This window comes from Pongo pygmaeus, chromosome 10 (assembly GCF_028885625.2).
Source record: "Pongo pygmaeus isolate AG05252 chromosome 10, NHGRI_mPonPyg2-v2.0_pri, whole genome shotgun sequence".
NCBI lineage: Eukaryota > Metazoa > Chordata > Mammalia > Primates > Hominidae > Pongo > Pongo pygmaeus.
In genome coordinates, this window is record NC_072383.2 from 12,856,073 (window position 1) to 12,880,439 (window position 24,367).

The window sequence follows — 24,367 nt, forward strand, 5'->3', positions numbered from 1 at the left end:
TTCCTGTATCCCAAAGTCCCCCAGCCTCCTCTCTTCCCCTTTCTACCTGGAAGTTTACGAATTCTCTCTTTGCCCTTGCCGAGACTTAGATTCTCTGGAGTCTGTCACTCACCTGCCTCTCCATCATATATTGTAATAGTCATAGTTGTGTTCTGCAAAATCCGTGAAATTCAGATGGCTCTGGCCTGAAATATCCAGCCTCCACTCCTGCTCCCTGACTTCTGCTGTGCCCCGTCCTGCTGGCGTCTGCTCCCCTTCTCTGCCTGAGGAATCCTGCTCTCCCATCAGCAACTGCCAGACAGCCTGGCACATGCAGAGGTCCTGGTTTCCCTTGATCACAAGGGACCTCCTTCCTTATGCCTCCTTGGTGCATAGGAAGTGTTTGCTGGAACAGTTTATGTGGTAAAGTTGAGTCAGTGCCTCAGCCATCTGCATGGGGAATGACATGGGCCTCTGGACTCTAGATCAGGCTCCAGCCTGATGTCCTGAGCAGCCATCTAGCATCCTGCCCGGGAGCACAAGACAGCCCCAGTGGCAGTATACCAAATCATTAGACCAATATCATCATCGTCCCATGTGCAGTATCTTGGTTCTTTCTTCAGGCACAGGGTGGAGAATTTTAACTGTAAAATATTTACCCACGCACCACTGCTAAGCTCTGTTCTCTGAGTCAAAAAGGGGTTGTGTTCACACATGGTTTGGGTGCATACACGAGGGAATTATAGAGCACATAGTCCAGTTTTACATTGTTTCATTACCTTAGCTCAGGTTTTAAGATGTGGAGTGTGTCACTTCGGTCATACAAACTTACTTTTACCTCTCTTTAATTCTGGACATCGGAAAGGGGAGTCCAGGTTAGTGGCATGTCTTGGAGCCTTTCCTCAGTATCCACCTGCTGCATCTGTGGAGGCTTCTCCAGCCCCTCACCTGATGTAGTAGTGACAGCAGCAATAATGTTACAGCTGTCGTTTTTACATGTTTACCATGTGCCAGGTCTAGAATAGGCATTTTGCATATATCAGCTATATTTCACAATCAGCTGAGATTCAGAGATCTGAATGTGTTCCCGGTTACACAGTTGTCGAAGTGGAGCTGGGATGCAGACTCAGAGCTAACGTCCACCTTCGAAACTCTAAAGCCGCGCTTCCTTTCCACCTCTTTTTCCATTATCTTCAATTCTTTTATTTTTATTTATTTATTTATTTTTTGAGACGGAGTTTTGCTCTTTGTGACCCAGGCTGGAGTGCAGTGGCGCAATCTCGGCTCACTGCAACTTCTGCCTCCCGGGTTCAAGGGATTCTCCTGTCTCAGCCTCCCAAGTAGCTGGGATTATAGGTGCCTGCCACCACACCCGGCTAATTTTTGTATTTTTAGTAGAGACAAGTTTTCACCATGCTGGCCAGCTGGTCTCAAACTCCTGACCTCAGGTGATCTGCCCGCCTTGGCCTCCCAAGGTACTGGGATTACAGGCGTGAGTCACCGCGCCTGACCTTGTCTTCAATTCTTTTTTTTTTTTTCTTTTTTTTTTTTTTTTGACAGATTTTCGCTCTTTTGCCCATGCTGGAATGCAGTGGTGATCTTGGCTAACTGCAGCCTTTGCCTTCTGATTTCAAGAGATTCTCCTGCCTCAGCCTCCCGAGTAGCTGGGATTATAGGCGCTTGCCATCATGCCCGGCTAATTTTTGTATTTTTAGTAGAGACAGGGTTTCACCATGTTGGCCAGGCTGGTCTCAAACTCCTGACCTCGTGATCTGCCCGCCTCAGACTCCCAAAGTGCTGGGATTACAGGCGTGAGCCACTGTGCCCGGCCGTGTCTTCAATTCTTTAAGGTCTTAGTCTTTCATCCTGTCTCCTGCTCTTGCCCAGTGTTCAAGCATGTTCCCTTACCCTGTATTCCTTTATAATACTTGCCGCATAGTGTCACAGTATACTTAGCATCTCAAAAGCAGTCTTTATAGGATGCAACCACACTTTAAAATAGCCCTGAAGACCCCACATTTACATTCTTGAAGTGGCAACTCTGCCTACCTTGCAGATAACTTTTTTATACTTCCAACCGTGCTTTGGAGAATGGGCCTTTTTAACATTGTCTCAGAGGACTGTGGTGGTACAGAAGGTAGACAGAGAGTGGACTCGTGCTGAGGAGCTTCATCCTTCCCCACTGCCACTCTGGAGGGGTTGCAGAGAGGGAGCCTCGAATTAGTCAGAAAGGGCTGGGGTGCTTGGTTACAGACGGGGCCTTTTCCAGGAGGCAAAAGATCTCAGATGTCTACGTGCCCTACACCGCTGTCTTTCATGGGACCCGAGGAAAGCTCTCCCAAGGAAAGGGAGGAGTGGGACTTTTGTCCCTCAGACTTTTATTTTTACTTGTGATGTTTTTCTCTTTTCCTGATTTGCTGCCATCAATGCCATTTGCAAAGCCTTTTGTGGGGAGGAGGTGTAATCTGCCTGCTTAGTTTTGGAAGCTGCTTAAAGGTGTTAGGATTTCTGTCCCACTCTCCCACCTAGACGTGATGCCAAGGGTAAGAAGGCATCAGGGGAAACTGGGCAAGTTATGAAGTAATTATTGGAACAGTCATGCAATTCAAATTCCTGCCGTTCTGATATCGCTTAATTCTTTTGAAGACCTGAATAAAATTTGTTCTTTTTCTGAGACATTTAGATACATTGTTTGAACAGAGGAAACAGGGTGACTTCAAAATGTCCAGTATGTGGAAATCGATGCCGTTCAGCCTGTGGTGTAATTAATGAAAACATTGGCGACAGTCGGCCTCATTGTTTGTCGTTGTGCAACAGGAAGCAGTACACTAATAAGGAGCCAGGGAAGGTTTACGTAATTCAGAAGGAAGCAGACATGTGTGCAATTTTGACTGATGCCCTTCTCACTGCAGATCCAGGCTCACTGAGCAGGTTCCTATTCCTGATTGACGTGGAGATGTCTGATTGGATTTTGTCATTTGGTTTTTGACACTGATTAATGATAGATTTTTATTTCCCTTATGGTCAGAAATATTGTCTTGAAAAGCTTCACTTTAGATCATAGTTTTCACACACAGTTATAATTCATTGGGTAAAGCATAGTAGAACAAACTATGGAAAAGGAAATGTCACTGGTAGAGTCTGGTCACTTAGTACAGGTGTGGTGGCCCTTGGAATCAGGAGATCTGGAGTTCAGTCCTGGCCCCGTCAGTCCCAGCTGTGTGAGCTTAGGGATAGTGCTTGCCCACTCTGGGAGCAGTCTTCATCCATAAAAGGAGGGGGTTGCTCAGGACCCTTGCGCCTCCTTCCTTTTACAGATGAAGATTGCTTTGTCTAAGCCCCCTCGGTGAGGTCAAGAATTGTGAAATGTTTGTACAAGTGAGATGTCAAGAGTACAAAATGTACAAACGAACTGCCAGTGAAAATGTCATTTAAGTTTATCTGCTAACAGTTTATTCCCTTTGGTCTCCTCTCAGTTTTTGTTTTGTAAATGTCCATGTTTTGTCTGGTAATTTGTTATTTTTTTTGTTAGGAAAGTAAACACCAAAGTGTTTTTCCATTCCGCTTGACAGCATAAAAAATTGCCATTTAAATTCATCTCTTAAGGATTTCAAAAAGGCATTAAACACACTGCTCAACATGGTATGTATTTAATTGAAATGAGCTGACATTTGAATTAATTAGCTCTTCAGAAAAAATAGGCAAAAATGGGGCCAAAAAGCATGGGTTTGAATTCTGGCTTCACTGCTAGTACCAGCTATGTGACCCTGGGCACCTTTTCTCATCTCTGAATCTCTAATTTCTCATCTCTAATAGGAGAGTGACACTTTCCCTATGAGAGTGTGGTGAGGTATAAAGATAATGTATGTAAACTGCACAGTACAGTATCTGACAGTAGATACTTAATGGACAGCAGCTGTAACTGTTATACATTATTTTATTACAATAATTAAAATAACTAGAGAATTCATGTATATTATATACTGGGTTCTATCTTCCAAATCATTCTAATATGGTGTGCATTGATTACCAAAAGAAATAGTCCACCGATATGGATGCCAGTTTTGTTTCTGTTAGAGTGTGTGGAGGGAAATTTACCAGAGAGGGATTTCTTTTTTCTGGTTGACAGATCAAAGGTACGCCTATGAGAATAAATGGCAAGAATTTATTCTTTTTTTTTTTTTTAACAATGATAAAATATACTTTACTTTGTTGAGTCAGAGGGTTGTAAAAAAAATTATTGCTAAAGTAGGTATCAGGCAAACAGAAAGGTGCTTTAGAAGTCCAGTTACCTTGGAGTTTATTTAAGAGAAAACGTCATAACGTTTTCATGCAATACATATCTGGTTCTTTAACAATTGTATGACAAACAGCAGAAGGAATTAAGGAATGCCGCACTTGTGATCCATACAAAACACCAACATTTTAGATTGTACGTAATTAAAGAAATATCTCAAACACTTTTTAAAACACTGTAGTAGCCAATACATAGAGGCATGCCGTCGGTAGGCACAGGAATGCAGTTTAGAAAAATAAATAAATCACATAGGAACTACTCAATTTCTTTAAAATCACTGAGCAAGAAAAGCAACATTGAACTGGCTGGGCGCAGTGGCTCACGCCTGTAATCCCAGCACTTTGGGAGGCCGAGGCAGGCGGATCACGAGGTCAAGAGATTGAGACCATTCTTGCCAACGTGGTGAAACCCTGTCTAATTTTTGTACTAAAAATACTAAAAGTACTTTTTTTTGTACTAAAAGTACAAAAATTAGCTGGGCGTGGTGGCACTTGCCTGTAGTCCCAGCTACTCGGGAGGCTGAGGCAGGAGAATGGCCTGAACCCGGGAGGCGGAGCTTGCAGTGAGCAGAGATCGCACCACTGCACTCTAGCCTGGCGACAGAGCGAGACTCTGTCTCAAAAAAAAAGAAAAAAAAAAAAAGCAACATTGAACTTTCATATTGATTTTACACAGCTTCTATACAGTACCTTGACTTAAATCCAAGAGCAAAAAGTTGACTGTCCTCCTCTATTTTTGATAAACTTACATGACTTTCCCCCCTGGATTTTACCTGGGAGTAGCCTTTTTAAATTTTTATTTAAAAGAGGGCAGGTTTGGCACTTTATAGTAATGTCACCAATGTTAATATTTCTTGGGATCTCAGGAAGATTCACATTTTTTACAGCTGATACAGCACAGGCTGGAGCTCCCACTAAGCCAGCCTCACATTTTTCCAGGTTATTTTGTGCACCAGTTTGTGTAACAATCCCATTCATGTTTGTCTCCGATACCATTCCCCCATCACCATTTCTGCAAGAATATTGTGAACCGTGTCTACATGGAAAATCAAATCCAGTTCACAAACATTTTCAAAACATTTGTCTAATGTTTCCACAAATACGTAGGGCTGATAGAACTTGGAGAGCCGCGGCTTCCCGTGATTGTTAAGATTAGGATCGCCTTGATCATGGCTGGGTCGGGCCCACCGGGTAGGCACTGGGGGCCAGGGTGGGGCCCGGCACACAAGCCTCGACTGGTGATCTCGCCGGCGATCCTTCCCCACCCACTCCCTCCCGCACGCCGGCAAGAGTTTATTCTTACAGGCTGCCGTTGTAAACTACTGTCTTCAGAAACAAGGTCACTTCAAAGTGTCCAGAATGTGGTAATTGGTGCCATTCAGCCTGTGGTGTAATTAAGGAAAACATTTGCCCATTGTTGTCCATTGTGCTAGAGAGAGGCGTCCAGGAAAGAGTCATACTCCCAAACCCTCCATGGGAATGGTGATCTGGAGGAGGGTCAGCCAGCCAGAAAGCGCATAGTTGACCCTGAAAGGTTTTGTTGCAGCCTGTCATACCCTAACCTTTATAATCTGTCTGAATCTCTACTGCAGGTCAAGTAGCCATGGTCTGGTGGGGATAGAGGTGGCAGGTGGGCTAGAATGTGCCATATCTTGATTTGTGGCAATGGGCCTCCTACTCTTCGGAGTGGAGACAGCGAATACCATGAGTCAAAGACCAAATCGGGGGATAGCCGATGTATGAAAACACAAGCACCGGGTTCACAAAGTGGAAGAAAGGTCTTGAAGAAGGTGTCAGAAGCAAAAAATGGTAAGTATGTGAGGAGATGGATATTTTAATTAGCATGACTATAGAAATCATCTCACTATGTATATGTATGTCAAAACATGTGTGCTGTAAATATATAGTTTTTATTTTTTAAAAAATGAATGCTGTCAGTATGAGTCCATTTAAAAATAAGCAGGCTTGAAGGTTCAAGGAAATTGCTGAGAACTGGCATCTCACACTTCGTTTTGGGCTTAGTCGATGCATGGTATGGTTAATGTAAAGATCCAGGATCTTATGAACACAGCTTTTTACCTTGGACTGTCTGTCTTGCAGACTCAGCTACCACCTTCCTTTAGGATTAAAAATGTTTTACTTAGCCTCAACAATTTGTTTTAGAGCCACTTTCATAGTGTCTAGTCCAGGATTCCCAAATGGGTTTCTTCATCTTCGTAAACTCGAAAGTGGCCATCTGGGGTTCAGTGTCAGGAAGGGTTCTGAGTCCAAGTCAGATTTAAAGAATAACCATGATGCATTACTGGTATCTGTCGGAGGCCTGGGAGAAGGAATTGAATGTATTTGAATACATTTATTTTATTATTTTTTAAAACTGAGTTATCATTCACATAGTTCACCCTTTTACAGTGTGCATTTCAGTGGTTTTAGTATTCTTGCAAGATTGTGCAGCTACACCACTATGTAATTCCAGAACATTTTCATCTGCCTAGAATGAAACTCTATGTACATCAGCAGTCACTCCCCATACCTCCATTCCCCTATCCCCTGGCAACTACCGGTCTCCTTTCTGTCTCTCTGGATTTGCCTGTTGGGGGTATTTCATATAAAGGGAATCATGTGATATGTGGCCCTTGTGTCTGGTTTCTTTTACTTAGCATAATGTTTTCAAGGTTTATCCATGTTGTAGCTTATATCAGTATCTCATATCTTTTTATGGATGAACAATATTTTATTCTATGGATAGACCACATTTTGTTTATCCATTTTTCAGTGGATGGATATTTGAGTTGTGTCTACTTTTTGCCTATTATGAATAATGCTGCTATAAACATTTATGTACAAGGTTTTGGGTAAACATATAATTTACTTCTCTTGGGAATGTATGTGAAGTGAAATTGCTGGCTGTATAGTAACTTTATGTTTAACTTTTTGAGAAACGGCCAAACTGCTCTTCAAAATGACTGTCCCATTTTACATGCTTACCAGCAATGCACAGGGGTTCCAGTTTCTCCACACCCTCACTAACATTTGTCATTGTCTGCCTTTTAATTTGAGCCATCCTAGTGGGTGTGAAGTTGTATTCTTTGTGCTTTTGATGTGCATTTCTCTAATGTCCAGTGATGTTGAACATCTTTTCCTGTGTTTATTGGCCATTTGTATATCTTCTTTGGATAAATGGCTTCAGTTATAATTCCAAGGCCAGATTTTGCCCTAGGGACAGTACTGATTTATATAGTTAGGCTAACTGCTTCCTAATTGGGAGAATTGGTAGTTCTGAATTTCAGAAACATCTGAGAAGGGTGGATATTGAAGCTTTATATAAAATATGTAGCAGTTTTCTTTGAATGTGATTATGATTTGGGAACTTTTTAGTTTTACTACCATGCAAAACAAAACTTCCAAGCATATTTTGCCATTCATTGTTAGAATAATGTAAACATACATGTTTATAGCAGTGTTCTGTTTTCAGATCATCCTTACATATATTATCTCATTATAACCATTACAACACTGCCGTGAGGTAGGATGAATATTAGCCATTATTATCCCCACTTTTAAAAAGTGGAAGCTGAGAGTCAGCTTGTGATTTGCCCAAGTTCACCAACTAGTAGGATTTAAATTCAGGCCTTCTGACTTACTTTGTTAATGATAATGAATTATTAGTGATGTCAGGGATTTGAAGGGTGAGCTTACATTGCTAAAAATCAGCAATATGCCCATCTTCAAATAACAGATTGTTACTGACCTCAGAATGTATTATTTGAATAGCTGTAAAACAGGATGAATTGTTACTTTTCCATTTAGCCCCTTTAGCTACAAAGTACTTACAATAAAAGAGCAGAATTACATATCACTGCCTGCTCATTACATTTTGAACCCAGAAGGAAATCTACCCAAAGAAAGAACAAAGCTGGGAATGGATTTAGAACCCTAAAAAGAGGCAGCCTTTGGTTAGCTGGCCTTGACCCATCCATCATGCCTCCTCCTCCCAGCCTCCATATTCCTAAACTGACCTCCTTGGGGAACAGGAATTTAAATGTAGAATGAGTGCAGAGAAAGTGAGATATCTATTGAGATCAAATAAAAATTGACCTTGAGACTAACGTTAACTGACAGACACCACATTAAAAGCTAAACATTACCTTTAAAGGGTGGGAAAGATGAGTGACTTTTTAAATGCCGTCTTGAGCTGGGCACAGTGGCTTACGTCTGTAATCCCAGTACTTTGGGAGGCCGAGGAGGGCGGATCACCTGAGGTTAGGAGTTTGAGACTGCCTGGCCTACATGGTGAAACCGTGTCTCTAGTAAAAATACAAAAATTAGCCAGGCGTGGTGGCACACACCTGTAATCCCAGCTACTTGGGAGGCTGAGGCAGGAGAATCGCTTCAACCCAGGAGGCGGAGGTTGCAGTGAGCTGAGATTGTGGTACTGCACTCCAGCCTGGGCAACAGAGTGAGATTCGGTCTTAAAAAAAAAAAAAAGAAGCAGTCTTGATTAAGTCCATATGCAGTCTTTTTTGTTTTTAACATTTCTTTTAAACTTAAGTATCTTGGGGATAGAAAAATAAGTCTGTCGATCATATGGATGTGAATTTTGTTAACTGTGAAACACAGCTTACCTACTCATGTTTCTTTTGACCCATGAGGGTTATTAAATTTGCTTTTGATCATTTCATGCATATCTACAACTTAAGTTTTTAGAATTTAAAAGTTGTACACTATCTTTATGAAGTTCTTACTGTTACGTTGCACATCTTTTCTAACTTAAAATAAGCCCTTGTAGTATGTCACTAATTTGGAAAGTTTACCTTTACTTTGAAAAGAACTACATCAAGCATAGTGAGGCCAGGTGTGGTAGATCGTGCCTGTAATCCCAACACTTTGGGAGGCTGAGGGGGTGGATGGCTTGGGCCAGGAGTTTGGAGATCAGCCAGGGCATCATCGTGAGACCCCATCTCTACAAAAAATAAAAAATAAAAATTAGCCAGGCATGGTGGCATGTGCATGTAGTCTCAGCTACTCAGGAAGCTGAGGTGGGAGGATTGCTTGGACCTAGGAGTTCAAGGCTCCCGTGAGCTATGATCAGGCCACTGCACTCCAGCCTGGGCAACAGAGTGAGACCCTGTCTCCAAATAACAAATCACAGTGACATCTTTCATAGGATGACCCATCTGCCTCAAACCAGCATCAAAGCTTATTTTATCAGGAAATTTTATATAACAAAAGTTTTTGAAGCACTGTACTCTCTTGTTGGAGAGGATATCATTTATTAAAGCTTTTGGTTTTGCTTTCAAAATATTTTTTGAAAAATATACATGTACGCATGTACGCCTATGTATCTTTATTTTTACCATATTGGATAGCATCAAATAGTGGTAATAGTTATTCTCATGGCTAAACATATAGATTAAAAACACATGGAAGGACTTGTAGGTAAATAATGATTTTAGTTATTACGTAGTGCGAAATGATTCTATCAGGAAACTGTGGGATGAGTAATGTGACTCTGTTGTAAGATTTTCAGTAGCAGAAGTACAGAACAAAAATAAAATATGTCAGCAAAAAACACAATGGTAAGTTGTCATCTGAGTGATTGTGTAAGCCTTGAAGATAGTTAATGTAACCGAGATGAGGCGTCCATATAAGCTCCTGCCTTCACAATAGATATGTTGTGTCTATTTGGATATCACAAAATGTCATTTGATTTTTTATTCTGCTTTCATGTACTACATTTCTTATCTTGCTTTTTCATTCTTCATGTAAAAGAGGTTTCTAGACAGAGTTTCTGTTTCAGTTCACATACATTTTATCACTTACAGAGCTCCTTTTTCCTGGGGACTGTTCTAGGAATTTTATATGTTTTATCTCATTTAATTCTCACATCAACCCTATGAGGTAGGCATTGTCAATGTCACCAATTTAGGGGACAAAACAGCTGAGGGTCAGCAAGGTTAAGTAACTGGCTCAAGGTCATGAAGGTAATCAGTCATCAGCAGAAGCAAGAGTTTGACTCAGTTCTGTCTGATGCTACTGTCGTTATCCATAAGCGTTGTATATTTTAGTTAGAAAACTGGAATGGTTATTCAACTTCACATTAATTATTTTATTGCTTCTATAGAAGCTCTCTCCCCTCCCCACAAACTCTGAGTCACTCAGCTTGAGCTCAGGAATGATTTCAGATGTCTAAACAGGTCATTTGCAGGGTCTGGGTGGTCTACCCACAGCGGAGGTAAAAGCTCTGGCTCAATCTTGAACCATTGCGAATTTAAGCCAGTGGATCTGAAGGCAATTGAGTTCTGTTCTGCCACTCCAGCTCAGGCAGTACAGCTGCTTCCCTGAAACAGGGCCCTCTGAGGTTAGAAGTGCAGCCCCAGTGGGCATCAGTGTCATGAATAGCCGCTCCTCGTTTGGCAGCAGTAACTATCCAGAGACAAAGGATAGGATTCGGGATAATCGTGGTCATAAGCTAGAAGTCTCCAGAGTCCTTAGAGGAATTTGAAAACTGAACAGAATTTTTTTCTTTCCACACTGTGTCAGGGCTTTAGCAAAGGAGTTCTGTTGTGACAATTGTCTGGGTAACATCTGCCTACTCTTTTTATTTTTTTCCCCCAATCTGTAGTCCATCTTGCTTAACAGTGCCCAAGGGCACAATCTTCACACTATTAATAGTTTTACTCTTAACACCTCTTTGGCTCCTTTGTCCCAAGAAGGTGAGATCCCACCTCCAGGTGATCTCCTGCAGGATTTTTCCCTGAGCCTCTATCCCATTTCTAGCCCGTATTTCCCCCTCAAGAACAATAATTCAGTAATGTTTTCAGTTCTCCTGAAACGATCCCAAATTTTGGATTTTTTTCTTAATGTTGAATTATAAGAGTTATTGATATATTCTGGATGTAAGACTGTCATTTGATATATATAGTGAAATTTTTTCATTCTTTCTGTTTATTTTTGCCCATTATTTTCATAGGGAATAAAATATTATGAATATTTTCTCAGTCTGCTGCTTGCCTTTTCATTTTCTTTCTTTTCTTGCCTTTCCTTTTTTTTTTTTTTTTTTTTTTGAGACAGTCTTGTCTGTCACCCAGGCTGGAGGGCAGTGGTGCAATCTTGACTCACTGCAACTTCTGCCTTTTGGGTTCAAGAGATTCTCCTGGCTGGCCGCGGTGGCTCACGCTTGTAATCCCAGCACTTTGGGAGGCCGAGGCAGATGGATCATGAGGTCAGGAGCTCGAGACTATCCTGGCTAACATGGTGAAACCCCGTCTCTACTAAAAATACAAAAAATTAGCTGGGCGTGGTGGCACACGCCTGTAATCCCAGCTACTCGGGAGGCTGAAGCAGGAGAATCGCTTGAACCTGGGAGATGGAGGTTGCAGTGAGTCGAGATCACGCCACTGCACTCTAGCCTGGATAACAAAGCCAGGCTCCGTCTCAAAAAAGAAAAAAAAAAAAAAGAAAGAGAGTCTCCTGCCTCAGCCTCCCAAGTAGCTGGGATTAACAGGCATGTGCCACCAGGCCCAGCTAATATTGTATTTTTAGTAGAGACAGGGTTTCTCCATGTTGGTCAGGCTGGTCTCGAGCTCCTGACCTCAGGTGATCCACCCGCCTTGGCCTCCCAAACTTCTAGGATTATAGGCATGAGCCACCGCACCCGGCCTTAATGGTATGTTTTTAAGAGAAGTTTTTAGTTTTGATGAAAATCAATTTAACCGTTTTTATTTTATGGTTAACACTTTTTGAAACTTAGAAATCTTTGCATTACCCCAAAGTAGCAAAGATTTTTTTTTTTTTTAGGACAGGATTTTGCTCTTGTTGCCCAGGCTGGAGTACAATGGCACGATCTCGGCTCACTGCAACCTCCGCCTCCCAGGTTCAAGTGATTCTCCTGCCTCAGCCTCCCAAGTAGCTGGGACTATAGGCATGCACCACCACCTCCAGCTAATGTTTTGTATTTAGTAGAGATGGGGTTTCACCATGTTGGTCAGGCTGGTCTCGAACTGCTGACCTCAGATGATCCACCCGTCTCAGCCTCCCAAAGTGCTGGAATTACAGGCGTGAGCTACTGAGTCCGGCCAAGGTAGCAAAGATTTTTCTCGTATATTTTCTTCTAGAAGTTTTGTAGTTTTAGCTTCCATATTTAGGTCTGTGATCCATTCCATGTTAATTTCTTTTGTATGCACTGTGAGATGTAAGGCTCCAGGTTCATTCTTTCTCTTTATGGCTATCTAGATATTCTAGCACAAATTGTTGAAAAACTTTTTTCCCCCATTAAATTGTCTTGGGATCTTTGTAACAACAATAAAAAAATCAATTAACAATATATTTTTAGATCATTTTTACACTGCCTTTTGTTTTATGGATCTGTGTGTGTCTATGCCAGCACCACACTATCCTGATTACTGTAGCTTTATAGTAAGTCCTGAAATCAAGTACTATAAGTCTTCAAACTTTGTTCTTTCAATTATTTTGGCCATTCTATGTACTTAGAATCAGCTTACCAATTCCTGTAAAACAATGCCTTCTAGACTTTTTACTTGGATTGCAAATGAACCTCTTAATCAATTTGGCAAGCATCAGCACCTTGACCATGTTGAATCTGACAATCCATGAACATGATATACTTCATTTCTTTAGATCCCTTTTAATTTTTCAGAGCGATGTTTTGTAATATCAGTGTACAGATTTTATACATATTTTGCTGAATTTTTCCCTAAGTATTTCATGTTGCTGATGCAGTTGTAAATAGTATTATTTTATTCCACTGTCCTGTCATTCATTGTTATGTAGAAATACAATTGATTTCTGTATGCTGACCATGTATCTTGCAACCTCGCTAACTTCACTTTAATAGTTTTTAGTAGATTTTTAAAGATTTTCTAAGTGTATTATCATGTCATCTGCAGATAAAGACCCTTTTGCTTATTCCTTTCTAATTTATTTGCCTTTTACTTAATTTATTGCATTGGCTACTGCATTTAGTACAGTGTTGAACAGAAGTGGTAAGAGTGTAGACATGCTTGCCTTGTTCCTAATCTTAGGGAGAAAAGTGTCTTTCACCAATAACTATATTGTTAGCTGGAAGTTTTTCATAGATGCCCTTTATCAGGTTGAGGAAGTTTCCTTCTGTTCCTACTTTGCTGAAAATTTCCATAATAAATGCATGTTCAGTTTGTTGAGTGCTTTTTCTTATATCCATTGAGACAATCAAAGATTTCTAACCTCTATTCTGTTGAAATGGCAAGTTACTTTGATTGATTTTTCAGATGTTGAAAAAGTGAGTCTCCTTGACATAAGCATTACTTGGTCATAATGTATTATCCTTTTTGTATATTTCTGGATTTTATTTGTTAATATTTTGAGTTCATGTACTGAGTGGACCAGCCAAGTGGGCAGATGGGCCCGCACCATCCATATAAGGTATTTGGAACAACTTTGAGCACATTCTACAGATGCCTAATACCTTAATGAGGCCTGCAGTTCTATCCTCAAATAACCTCCCCTTCTTCTTCCCTTGTCCTTTGAAATGGACTGCCCCCAGAGATGGTATATGAATCTTTAGGGCAAAGTTTGAAGTATGAGCTTGAGTAAATGATGAGTTCCTTGAAGACAAAGGCTTTATTGCATTCTTTTTTTTTTTTTTTTTTTCCTGCAATAGGGCCTTGCTCTTTTTTTCCAGGCTGGAGTGTAGTGGTGTGATCACAGCTCACTGCAGCCTCGACCTCCTGAGATAAAGCAATTTTCTCACCTCAGCCTCTGGAGCAGGTGGGACTACAGGTGTGTTCCATCACACCTGGCTAATTTTTATTTTATTTTTTGTAGAGATGAGGACTCACTGTGTTGTCGTGGCTGCTCTTGAGTTCCTGGGCTCAAATGGTCCTCCTACCTCAGCCTCCCAAAGTGCTGAGATGACAAACATGAGCCACTGCACCTGGGCAGCATTCATATCTGTCAGTATAAGATTATATTAACTAGTATTACAGAAACTCCAAATGATGGTGGCTTATACAAAATGAAAGTTTATTCGTCTCTCTGAGGCCTGGTCTACTCTTACACATAAACATCCTCATGGACCCAGGCTGCTTCTAGCTCATCATCTGCCAACTCAGAGATGTAACCTTTGTTATTCTCGTGGTCTGCATAGGGTGCACCTGCATTTCAGCAGCAGCAGAGTGGAGGAGGGGACAGTGAAGAAGAGAAGCAACAAAGAGTGCATGCCGGCTGCCTTTCCAGGAAGGTGCCTGGAAGCTGCCAGGAGAGACTTCTGCACGCACACACCACTGATTATAACTTGGTCATGTGTTACGGCAAGGCGAGGGTTTTGAGGCAAGAGTTGTGGAGAATAAAGAGTTGTTCACTTTCTATTTGAAAATCAGCTAGTTTATTCATTTAATTTTTTTTAAGTTCCTGAAACAAAGTTATTTGCAATTTGTATGTTTCTGGGCCTGAGTTTCCTGGAATAGTAAAGTCATGTTAACAGAAACAGTGGAAAAGAAAATTCATGTTAATGTACACGGTAAGCTGTGTGGGTGTAAGTAGTTTTGGTTCTCAATATCTATCCTAGGACCTCGCATAGTGCATGGCACATGGCACATGATGCTACTCAATAACTGTCTGTTGCCTATGTGTTAATAGGTCACACTTACCCAGTGCTCACTGTGTGCTGGGCAGGATGATAATATTCTCCTTGCAGAATGTCATTTAATCCTCAGGACAGTCTTTTAAGTAGCCACTGTTGTTATCCCCACTACCTTACAGATGAGGAAACCGAGGCTTACATATATTTTCATTCATTTATTCAACAAATATTTATTCAGGACCTGCTATGTGCTGGGTACTGGAGATACAGCAGGGTTTAAAGCACACCAAATCCTTGCTCTCATGGAATCACCCTTCTGGGTAATTTTCTAAAATCACATAGATACTGGGTCGAGGGTGGCCCTTAAACCTAGGTGGTCTGACTCCAGAACCTGCAATCTTAACCATTGTTTTATTGGTAGATGAATGGATTGATGAGTGTAGTGAACAAAAATTGTGACTATCCATTTCACAAACAGCTTCGTGGTTGCCCTTTAGCTCCAGCTTGGATGGTTAGATTGCCCTGTCTGAAGCTGGATTTATTTTATTTTATTTTATTTTATTTTATTTTATTTATTTATTTTTTGGAGATGGAGTCTCGCTCTGTCCCCCAGGCTGGAGTGCAGTGGTGCGATCTTGGCTCACTGCAACCTCTGCCTCCTGGGTTCAAGTGATTCTCCTGCCTCAGCCTCCCGAGTAGTTGGGACTATAGGCGCACACTGCCATGCCCGGCTAATTTTTTGTATTGTAGTAGAGACGGGGTTTCACCGTGTTGCCCAGGCTGGTCTCGAACTCCTGAGCTCAGGCAATCTGCCCTCCTCAGCCTCCCAAAGTTCTGGGATTACTGGAATGAGCCACCACGCCTGGCCAAGCTGGGTCTTTTGAATGGCTATGGAGTGTTCAGTGAGGCAACCCTAGGTGATATCATAACACCTCTGTTTATCCAGAAGACAATTAGTATATATGTTATCTTGTTAGAATCCATGTGCCAAAAATAGAAATAGGAAAGGCAAATAAGGATATATCCCTAGATTGTCAAAATGGTGATTCAGAATTGCATGAGGTACTGGTTTACTGCCTACAGTCATGTCAAATGTGTTACAATGAGCATGTGTCTGGGGGTTCATGGAGTAAAGGCAGGAATTATGGATCAGGGACAGCGTTACCTCAAGAGCAAAGGTCAGAGACATCAAAAATAGGCATCAACCGTTTTACTGTCCTTTTCCAGATAGTCCATTGTTGCTTGCACCAAGTTGAGACTTTCTTTGCAACAAAGAATGGGGGAAACATTTAAAAGGTAATAACTTTCCCTACATGTGATCCAGTCTTCTTTAATGCCATGCCACGTGCCAACAAAAGTCTCATAGAGCATCAGTGGTACAAGGGTCTTGCTCAGGAAATATGTGTAAAAGAGGGGAGCTGCTGGACTTCGGAGAGCTGGGGTCCAGTGTAGGTTCTGTCACTGTGAGATCTTCAAAGTCACGCAAACTCAAGTTTCCTCTTGTGGTTTTTTCTTCTGTGGAGCATAATGGAAGTAAGACATGATGTCAGCACGCATGAACAACCTGTTTGAACTCAGTGTGCTTATCTCAGCATTAACAGAAAGTGCCTTTACAAAAGCTTTGGAAACATTAAACACAGGCCCCAGCTGGATGTGGAAATGTGTAGGGAAGTACATGCCATTTGACAAGTACCTGGTGCCGATGGCTGTGAACAGTCTTCATCAGGTGTGAATCAAGGATGGATTGACTGCCAAGGACTTTAGACTTGATAAGTTAGAGCCTTGGAGGCCATTTCAGATAGAAACTCTTCAAGCGTCTAGGCTGGTAGGGTTGCGGGGTGGAGGGCCAGGAATGCCCCGCCAAGTAAAATGTGATGCCCGAGAAGGTTCCCAATTCAGGATTCCACCTGGCTCCCCCGAGCCCCGCTGTCTCTCAGGTGTGTGGAGTGTTTCTCAGTGCGCACTGCAAGGCCACCCTGAAAAGGCCCGGCGGGTGACTGTGAGGACCGCAGGAGTCTCCTGGCTCACTACTTCCAAAGTGCTGAGTGCCAGACAGGGCTGCAGAGAACCCCAGAAGGTGTGCATTGTTTCCACATTATTTGGAGTTTCTCACTCCGATGTTTTCTTTTTTTTTCTCTTCTCCGTCTCCCCCTGCCCAACTAGCTGCTCCTCCTGCCCTGCAGGCACTCAAGCAAGAGGCCCGCCAGAGGACAGCAGCACTGATGTGCTTCAGTCGCCTCCCGCCCCTCAGGCCCTCCCCACAGACGATAACAAAAGGGAACTTATGTTTTCCTGGGGCTGGCTTTGCTCCCCCGTGTTTTCGTTCGTTTGTTTTTATGTCTCTCGAAGCCATTTTCAGAGGCTCTGTGGTACCGGGTGTTGAGCCCTTGTCCTGATGCAGGGTCGGGAAGGGGTGTGCTCCGGGAATAAACCAGAAGGAAGGGCTGGAGGAGCCTGGGAATCTCGGGATAGGAGTGTGGGCCTCAGTAGTTGAGCTGTTTTCTCCTGGCCTGGGAAGGAAACAAGGGGTGAGGGGGTGGAAGTGGGGTCCATGCTGAGGAAGGGGTGCAGGTGCCCAACACGATGGTGGTCTCCTCTCCCTATTTTTATCTGGGTGATAGGTACTAAAGAGCCTCTTTAAGGGGAAGAGAAGAAGTCACGCAAGGGGAGCCCAGAACCCGCAGTTTCTTTAATGGGGGAGAAGGGCACATGAGATAGTCCTCACAGTTTGACAAATGTGGTCTGTTGTAAGGACGGGAGCCTTGGTTGCATTTTTGGCCCTGGCAGGGAGAGCCACACTTCCGTTGCAGTGTTCCCCGAGTGACCGCCAAACTGCAGCCGTCCAGGGAAGAGAAGGAGTGAGTGAAGAACATGCGTTTTGGAGTTTGGGATTTTTGTTGTTGTTGTTAGAGACAGGGTCTCACTCTGTCGCTCAGGCTGGAGTGCAGTGGCATGATCATGGCTCACTGCAGCTTCGACCTTCTGGACTCAAGCCGTCCTCCCACCTAAGCCTCCCAAGTAGCTGGGATTACACGCACACACCACCACGCCCATCTGCTCCTAGTTTTTTTCTAGATGAGGAACCTGAGACACAAGGGATAAGTACTAGCAGCTCATACATGTGACAGAGCCAGATTCAGCCTTGGCCTGACTGATTTCCACATCCAGAATTCCCCTCATATAGGGAGATAGAAATCTCAGGGTCTCAACAAGGTACAAATAACACACATTCCCAGAACATAAAGCCGGGGACAATCCCCTCTCAGTTCTCTCTACAGGTGGTTCTGGCACAACAGGTGATAAAGCTGTGTCCCTGAAGGGCTTTTTAGCCCTGGGTGCTTCCTGTAAAACTTGTCAGCTTCCACTGGACCTGCGGGACTGTGTCCCTCACAGGCTGGACACCTGGCCCTGCAGAGAGGACTTGATTAAACAAGGTATAATGTACTTCTCTTTCCCGTCCACAGATGGATCTCTCTGTAGAAACTCTGTTCAGCTTCATGCAGGAGCGCCAGAAGAGATACGCCAAGTATGCTGAGCAGATCCAGAAAGTGAACGAGATGTCCGCCATCCTCCGCCGCATACAGATGGGCATCGACCAGACCGTGCCCCTGCTGGACAGGCTCAACAGCATGCTGCCCGAGGGCGAGCGGCTGGAGCCCTTCAGCATGAAGCCCGACCGCGAGCTCAGGCTGTAGCTGCTGCCCGGCCTGCCTAGGGCTGGGAGCCCCAGACGCCGACACCCTGAGGACGTGTGGAGCCAAGGTCATATCACCTGACCAGGTCTGGAGGCTAGCGGGAGGCTCCCTGAAAGTGGGTGCGAAGGAGTCTGGCTGGCGTGAAAATCTGACTTTGCCCAACTCTTTTCCTTGATGCAGTTTCCCTATGTGGAAGGAACCTAACCAGTTCTCGGTGATAACTGCAGCTGGAACATGTGAATTATTAGGAATTCTTTGAAGAACTCTGCATTGAGAATGATTTTTATTTAGTTTTTTTTTTTTTAATTGAGAGTATATAGTCCAGTCCAGGTACTGGAATAAAAATACGGAGACAAGGGGAGAAATATTTTAAGAAGCTCTGTGTTCTCAGTGCTCTCATGAACGTTTCAGTAGGCTGTCTGGTTTATGTGTGGTTACCTTGAAAAACTAATTGAATCTAGGTCTCTGTGTTGTTCCTGTTTCTACCTGACTGTTGCCGTCACACCAAGCCCTTATCTGGGGCACGTCTTCCTGCCCAGGTGGAACACTGGCGTTTTGTTGACTATCAGGTTAGGTGTGTCCCTTAGTCGTCATCAGAAACTGAAGCCTGCCTTTCCACACCCTCATCAGATTCATCTCCACTGATAACCGGTTTCCTTGATGCAGACATAGTTTAGCTTTCTTTGATTGCAGAGATCTCTCATTCCACAGACATTTCTCGAACCCATTTGATGTGTCCGATATTGTGCCAGGGATACAAATATGGCCGTATAGCCTCAGGCCTTCTGAAAAGAAAAAAACTCAAAAAGCTGCTGAATTTCTCTGGGAGTTTAGGAAACGAAGTTATTTGAGTAACAACAAAAGTGCTTAGTGTCGTACTTTGCACATCATAGGTGTTCTAATGGAAGCAAGGACTGGAGAAGCAAAGAATGGAATGTGGGGAGCAGACCTAGGCAGACACCTTGAGACTAAAAGCCAGAGCTGAAGGGAGTCGCTGGGGCCGGGATGGCATGCGGCCTGTACCCTGTTCCCTATGTTCCTGCAAGCGTCGGGAGGTGTTTTCAGATACCAGAAAGAGCCTTTAGTAGATTCACAAGATTAAAATTGATCCACTCAATTTAATGTATCTCGGCTAAACTTGATCTGATTCTAATCTTGGTTTGAGACAGGGTCTTGCTCTGTTGCTTAGGCTGGAGTGCAGTGGCGCAATCATAGCGCACTGCCTCCTCAAACTCCCAGGCTCCGGTGATCCTCACGCCTCAGATTCCTGAGTAGCTGGGATTACAGGTGTGTACCACCAAATCCTGCTAATTAAAAAAAAAAAAAAATTGATTTTACGTTTTCAAATTTGAAAGAATAATACAATGAATATTCATATTTCTTTCACCTAGATTGACAAAAAGTGGTATATTTAAGACATCACCATCATTGTCTTTCTTCTGGAGCATACAGAACCCAGTTCTGAACACAGGGATATGTTTGTAGCTTCGAAGAATGAAGGGCTGTTTACAGAGCTACAAAAATAGTTCAGGTGCCATTATCCTCACTGCACTTAATAGAGGTGATGCATGAAAGCACAGAGTGGGCGGCAGTTCAAGCCTGCGAGGGACGAGCCTTTCCACTGCCGCAGCAGTTAGTGGCTGGCGCAGGGCAGGATGGCAGACCCAGCGCAGCACAAACAAACCGCACAGTCAGCCAGCTCTCCAGCCAACTGTGTCTACTTCTAAAGTAGAAGTTAGACAAAACATGGGGTTCACTTAGATTGGGGTCCTGAGTAGGTAAGTGATAGGCTACTTATTACTGGGTGGAAGCAGAGAAGTATGGCAGAAGAACAATAGGCAAATTCAATACTTCTGGAAAGAATTCTAGTTAATTTAATATTTTGATGGCATGTTGTGGTTTCTGAACTGTGTTCCCAGAATTCCCTTCCTTGTTTGTTTCTCTGGTGAGGGAGAAATTTGCATGAGGTTTGGAAGTGGAAGTAGAGCAACACCATGCGTATTCACTGGAAGTCAATGTAGGTCAGGCCCTGTTCCATCGCGTGCACGTTACCATGGATCTCCTGCACTTGTGGTGTGGGCAGCCGCTGGGCCCACGGCTCCTCCCACTCCCGCAGAACTCTGCCTTTGGCTTTTCCAAACCCTGGGCCAGGTATGAGAACCAGCTTCTTGGTCTGCAGCCACAAGGATGAAGGTTTGGGGATGAGAGATCAGCGCGGGCTCTGATGAGAGACAGGTGCAGGTCCCGGCTTGTGGCTTGCAGGTCTCGGTTGTAGTTGCTCTCCCTCACCTTCCTTTCCAACCGCCTGGCCTATGGTCTGGTGAAGAAGAAACAGCCGAACCGAGACTTTTACCAGCCCCTCTAATTGCTTAGGTCAAACCCCTTTCACAATCCTCTCTTTCTACGTCATTCCTAGTGGTTCTTCTCTGATGGAACCTCTGACTGGTAACATGGCATTAGCAGTCCTTTCCCTCTCATGTTTTGCTATTTCCTGATGGAACCTGGGAGTCTGAGTGATTTGTATTTCAAGAGGCAGTTATGCCGGATCTCTCTGTTGGTTAATAACCCATGACCTGTCTGGCTGTTATGGGATATTTCAGGGATAGGGGTTGTGAAAGAGCCTCGGCTGGACGTTTCTAGCCTTAATCTTTGGCAAGCCATTTCCTTTCCCTGAGCCTCAGTTTCCACCTTCCTACAGCGTGAGCAGGTCTGGGTGGGCTCTCAAGGCCCTTTCAGCTCTAAGATTCCAAGTCTGTGATTCTGATACATCTTGACTACAATGAGCGTGTTTACCTGTCATCTCTGAGCAGTGGCTCTAGGTCTTGGTAGTGACTTTAAATTCCGAGCTCCCAAGGTACGGCTGCTTTTCTTCCTTTTAATTATAAATTAGCTGTTCATTGACTGCTGCTTTCTAGAGGCTGTTTTGCTTATCTCGCGATCTATTCATTTCTGTTGATGAACACTGTCAAATAGGCCTCTATCTGCAGTCTCCTGGTTTCCCTGGTCAAAGTGGAAGGTTGATAGAAACTGGCCTTCACTCCTTGTGTTAGGTGTATATATAAATTTATAATAAATGGGCCGGGTGCAGTGGCTCATGCCTGTAATCCCAGCACTTTGGGAGGCCGAGGCGGGCAGATGATGAGGTCAGGAGATCGAGACCATCCTGGCTAACATGGTGAAATCCCGTCTCTACTAAAAATACAAAAAATTAGCCAGGCATGGTGGCGGGTGCCTGTAGTCCCGGCTACTCGGGAGGCTGAGGCAGGAGAATCGCCTGAACCTGGGAGGCAGAGGTTGCAGTGAGCTGCCTCCAGTGAGCCAAGATCGTGCCACTGCACTCCAGCCTGGGCGACAGAGTGAGATGCCATCTCAAAAAAAAAACCAAAAACAAACATATATGTGTGTATGTGTGTGTGTGTGTATATATATATACACACACACACACACATACACACATATATATACACACATACATATATACACATATATATACACACACACATATATATACACACACACACACATACACACATATATATACACACATACATATATACACATATATATACACACACACACACATACACACACACACACATATATATATATATATATAATGACTGTGGAGTTAAGAGCAAGTGATAGTGTAGCCTTTACTTTACAGATTTCATGTCTTTGTTTCCCTCAAAGTTTTATTCTTAGTAACTCTATGTATGGTTTTATAGACTACATATATATAGTCTCCTGTGTCTTAGATGATAACATCCTTAAAATATGAAATATATTTTGAACCTAGATACCTACCCAGTGTTCTCTGTGCAGAGTAAATATTTCATTAAATGAGTTTCAAGGACTCCATACCCTGATATAGGAGTACATTCAAGAAATGAGTTTAGGCCGGGCGTGGTGGCTCACACCTGTAATCCCAGCACTTTGGGAGGCCGAGATGAGTGGATCACCTGAGGTCAGGAGTTCCAGACCAGCCTGACCAACATGGTGAAACCCCATCTCTACTTAAAAAAATACAAAAATTACCCAGGCATGGTGGCTTGTGCCTGTAATCCCTGCTACTTGGGAGGCCAAGGCGGGAGAATCGCTTGAACCTGGGAGGCGGAGGTTGCAGTGAGCCAAGATCTTGCCATTGCACTCCAGTCTGGGCAACAAGAGTGAAACTCTGTTTAGAAATGAGTTTAGTCTGGGAGAATCTGCTTTTTGAGTAAAAAAGTTTGATTTTGTGTATGTGTGCGTCTGTATATTTGTTTCTGTATCCTGAGTATTTCTTTTCTTCAGAGTTATGAAAGAGGTTGGTACTGTTACCCTTACGTTATAGGTATTACAAACTCGGTTTTACAAGGTTACATAAACTAATGGCCCTGGGGCGAATGACATGTGCCACTTCTGTGTTGATCTGTAGAACTTACTTAGCTTTGGCATTTCCCCTAGTAAGTCCCAAGGCAAAACCAGGAATTGTCAGAGACGTGACCAAACATGTGTTAAAATTCTAGTGCGATTGGGAACTTGGTCTTCCTGATTTGTTTATACTTCAGCCAAACCCAGATATATAGTGCTCAGCAGAAATTATTCAAAATGTTGATACTCAAGATTGAAGGGTGGATTAGGGAGAAATGAAAACTTTTCTTCTTGTGGACTTTTTAGGTTTGAAATTTAATCATGAGAGTAGTTTTGCTTTTCTTTCCCCGACCTTTCTCTTCATTCCTTTGTTAAGAACTATATAGTGCCCCTGAGGAGGTGGCGTTATTGTTCATTAACTTATCATAAATCAGGGGTCTACAAACCCCAGGCCACAGACTGGTACCCATCTGTGGCCTTTGAGGAAGTGTGCTGCACAGCAGGAGGTGAGCGGCAGATGAGCAAGTGAAGCTTCATGTATTGTTGTTGTTGTTTTTTGAGATGAAGTCTCGCTCTGTTGCCCAGGCTGGAGTGCAGTGGCACTATCTCGGCTCACTGCAACCTCCACCTCCTGGGTTCAAGCAGTTATCCTGTCTCAGCCTCCTGAGTAGCTGGGACTACAGGCGCCCGCCACCACGCCCGGCTAATTTTTTATTTTTAGTAGAGACGGGGTTTCACCATGTTGGCCAGGCAGATCTCAAACTCCTGACCTTGTGATCCGCCCACCTCGGCCTACCAAAGTGCTGGGATTACAGGCGTGAGCCACTGTGCCCAGCCAGCTTCGTGTGTATTTATAGCTGCTCCCCATCACTCACATCACTGCCTGAGCTCCACCTCCTGTCAGAACAGCCCCAGCATTAGACTCCCTTAAGAGCGTGAACCCTATTGTGAACTGCACATGTGAGGCATCTAGGTTTTGCACTCCTTATGAGAATCTAATGCCTGATGATCTGAGATGGAACAGTTTCATCCAGAAACCATCCCCCTGCTTCCCTGTCTGTAGAAAAATTGTCTTCTATGAAATGGGTCCCTGGTGCCAAAAAGGTTGGGGACTGCTGTCATAAATAACATTGAATTTCTTGTGGCTTTTTTTGACACACTAGGCATGTCTCTTCCATTCAAATGCTATGGCTACAGGAAAGGGTAGCTAGATAATTATCCACATGCTTCAAACCAAAAAGATTAAAAAGTTGGCATCTAGATTTAGTTGCCTGCCAGGATGACCAGCGTTATGCTGGTGTGTGTGTGTGTCCATGCCTCCGGGATTTTTCCAGGGTTATCAATGTCAGTGTAAGATCTGATGGAATTTACTGATGACTCAATTTTCTTCACCAATCAAAGCTCATTCCTTGAGGCATGAGTTATGCGAAAAGCTTTTTTGCACCAAGTACTTTCAGTCTGGTCTTTG

General features: G+C 43.3%; 1 protein-coding gene and 1 pseudogene across 2 annotated transcripts in view; one reads left to right on the top strand and one right to left on the bottom strand.

The window, feature by feature from the left end:
* BORCS5 (BLOC-1 related complex subunit 5) overlaps positions 1 to 22,788 on the top strand; it is a 117,776-nt gene extending 94,988 nt beyond the window's left edge. For both annotated transcript variants that reach the window (XM_054443748.2, XM_054443747.2), the window contains exon 4: positions 18,319 to 22,788. In XM_054443748.2, coding sequence (XP_054299723.1) covers positions 18,319 to 18,549 — 231 coding nt within the window. In that variant the 3' untranslated portion in view covers positions 18,550 to 22,788. The remainder of the gene's footprint in view (positions 1 to 18,318) is intronic.
* On the bottom strand, positions 5,072 to 5,446 carry LOC129010042 (AP-3 complex subunit sigma-1-like; annotated as a pseudogene).
* Positions 22,789 to 24,367: the final 1,579 nt, after the last annotated feature.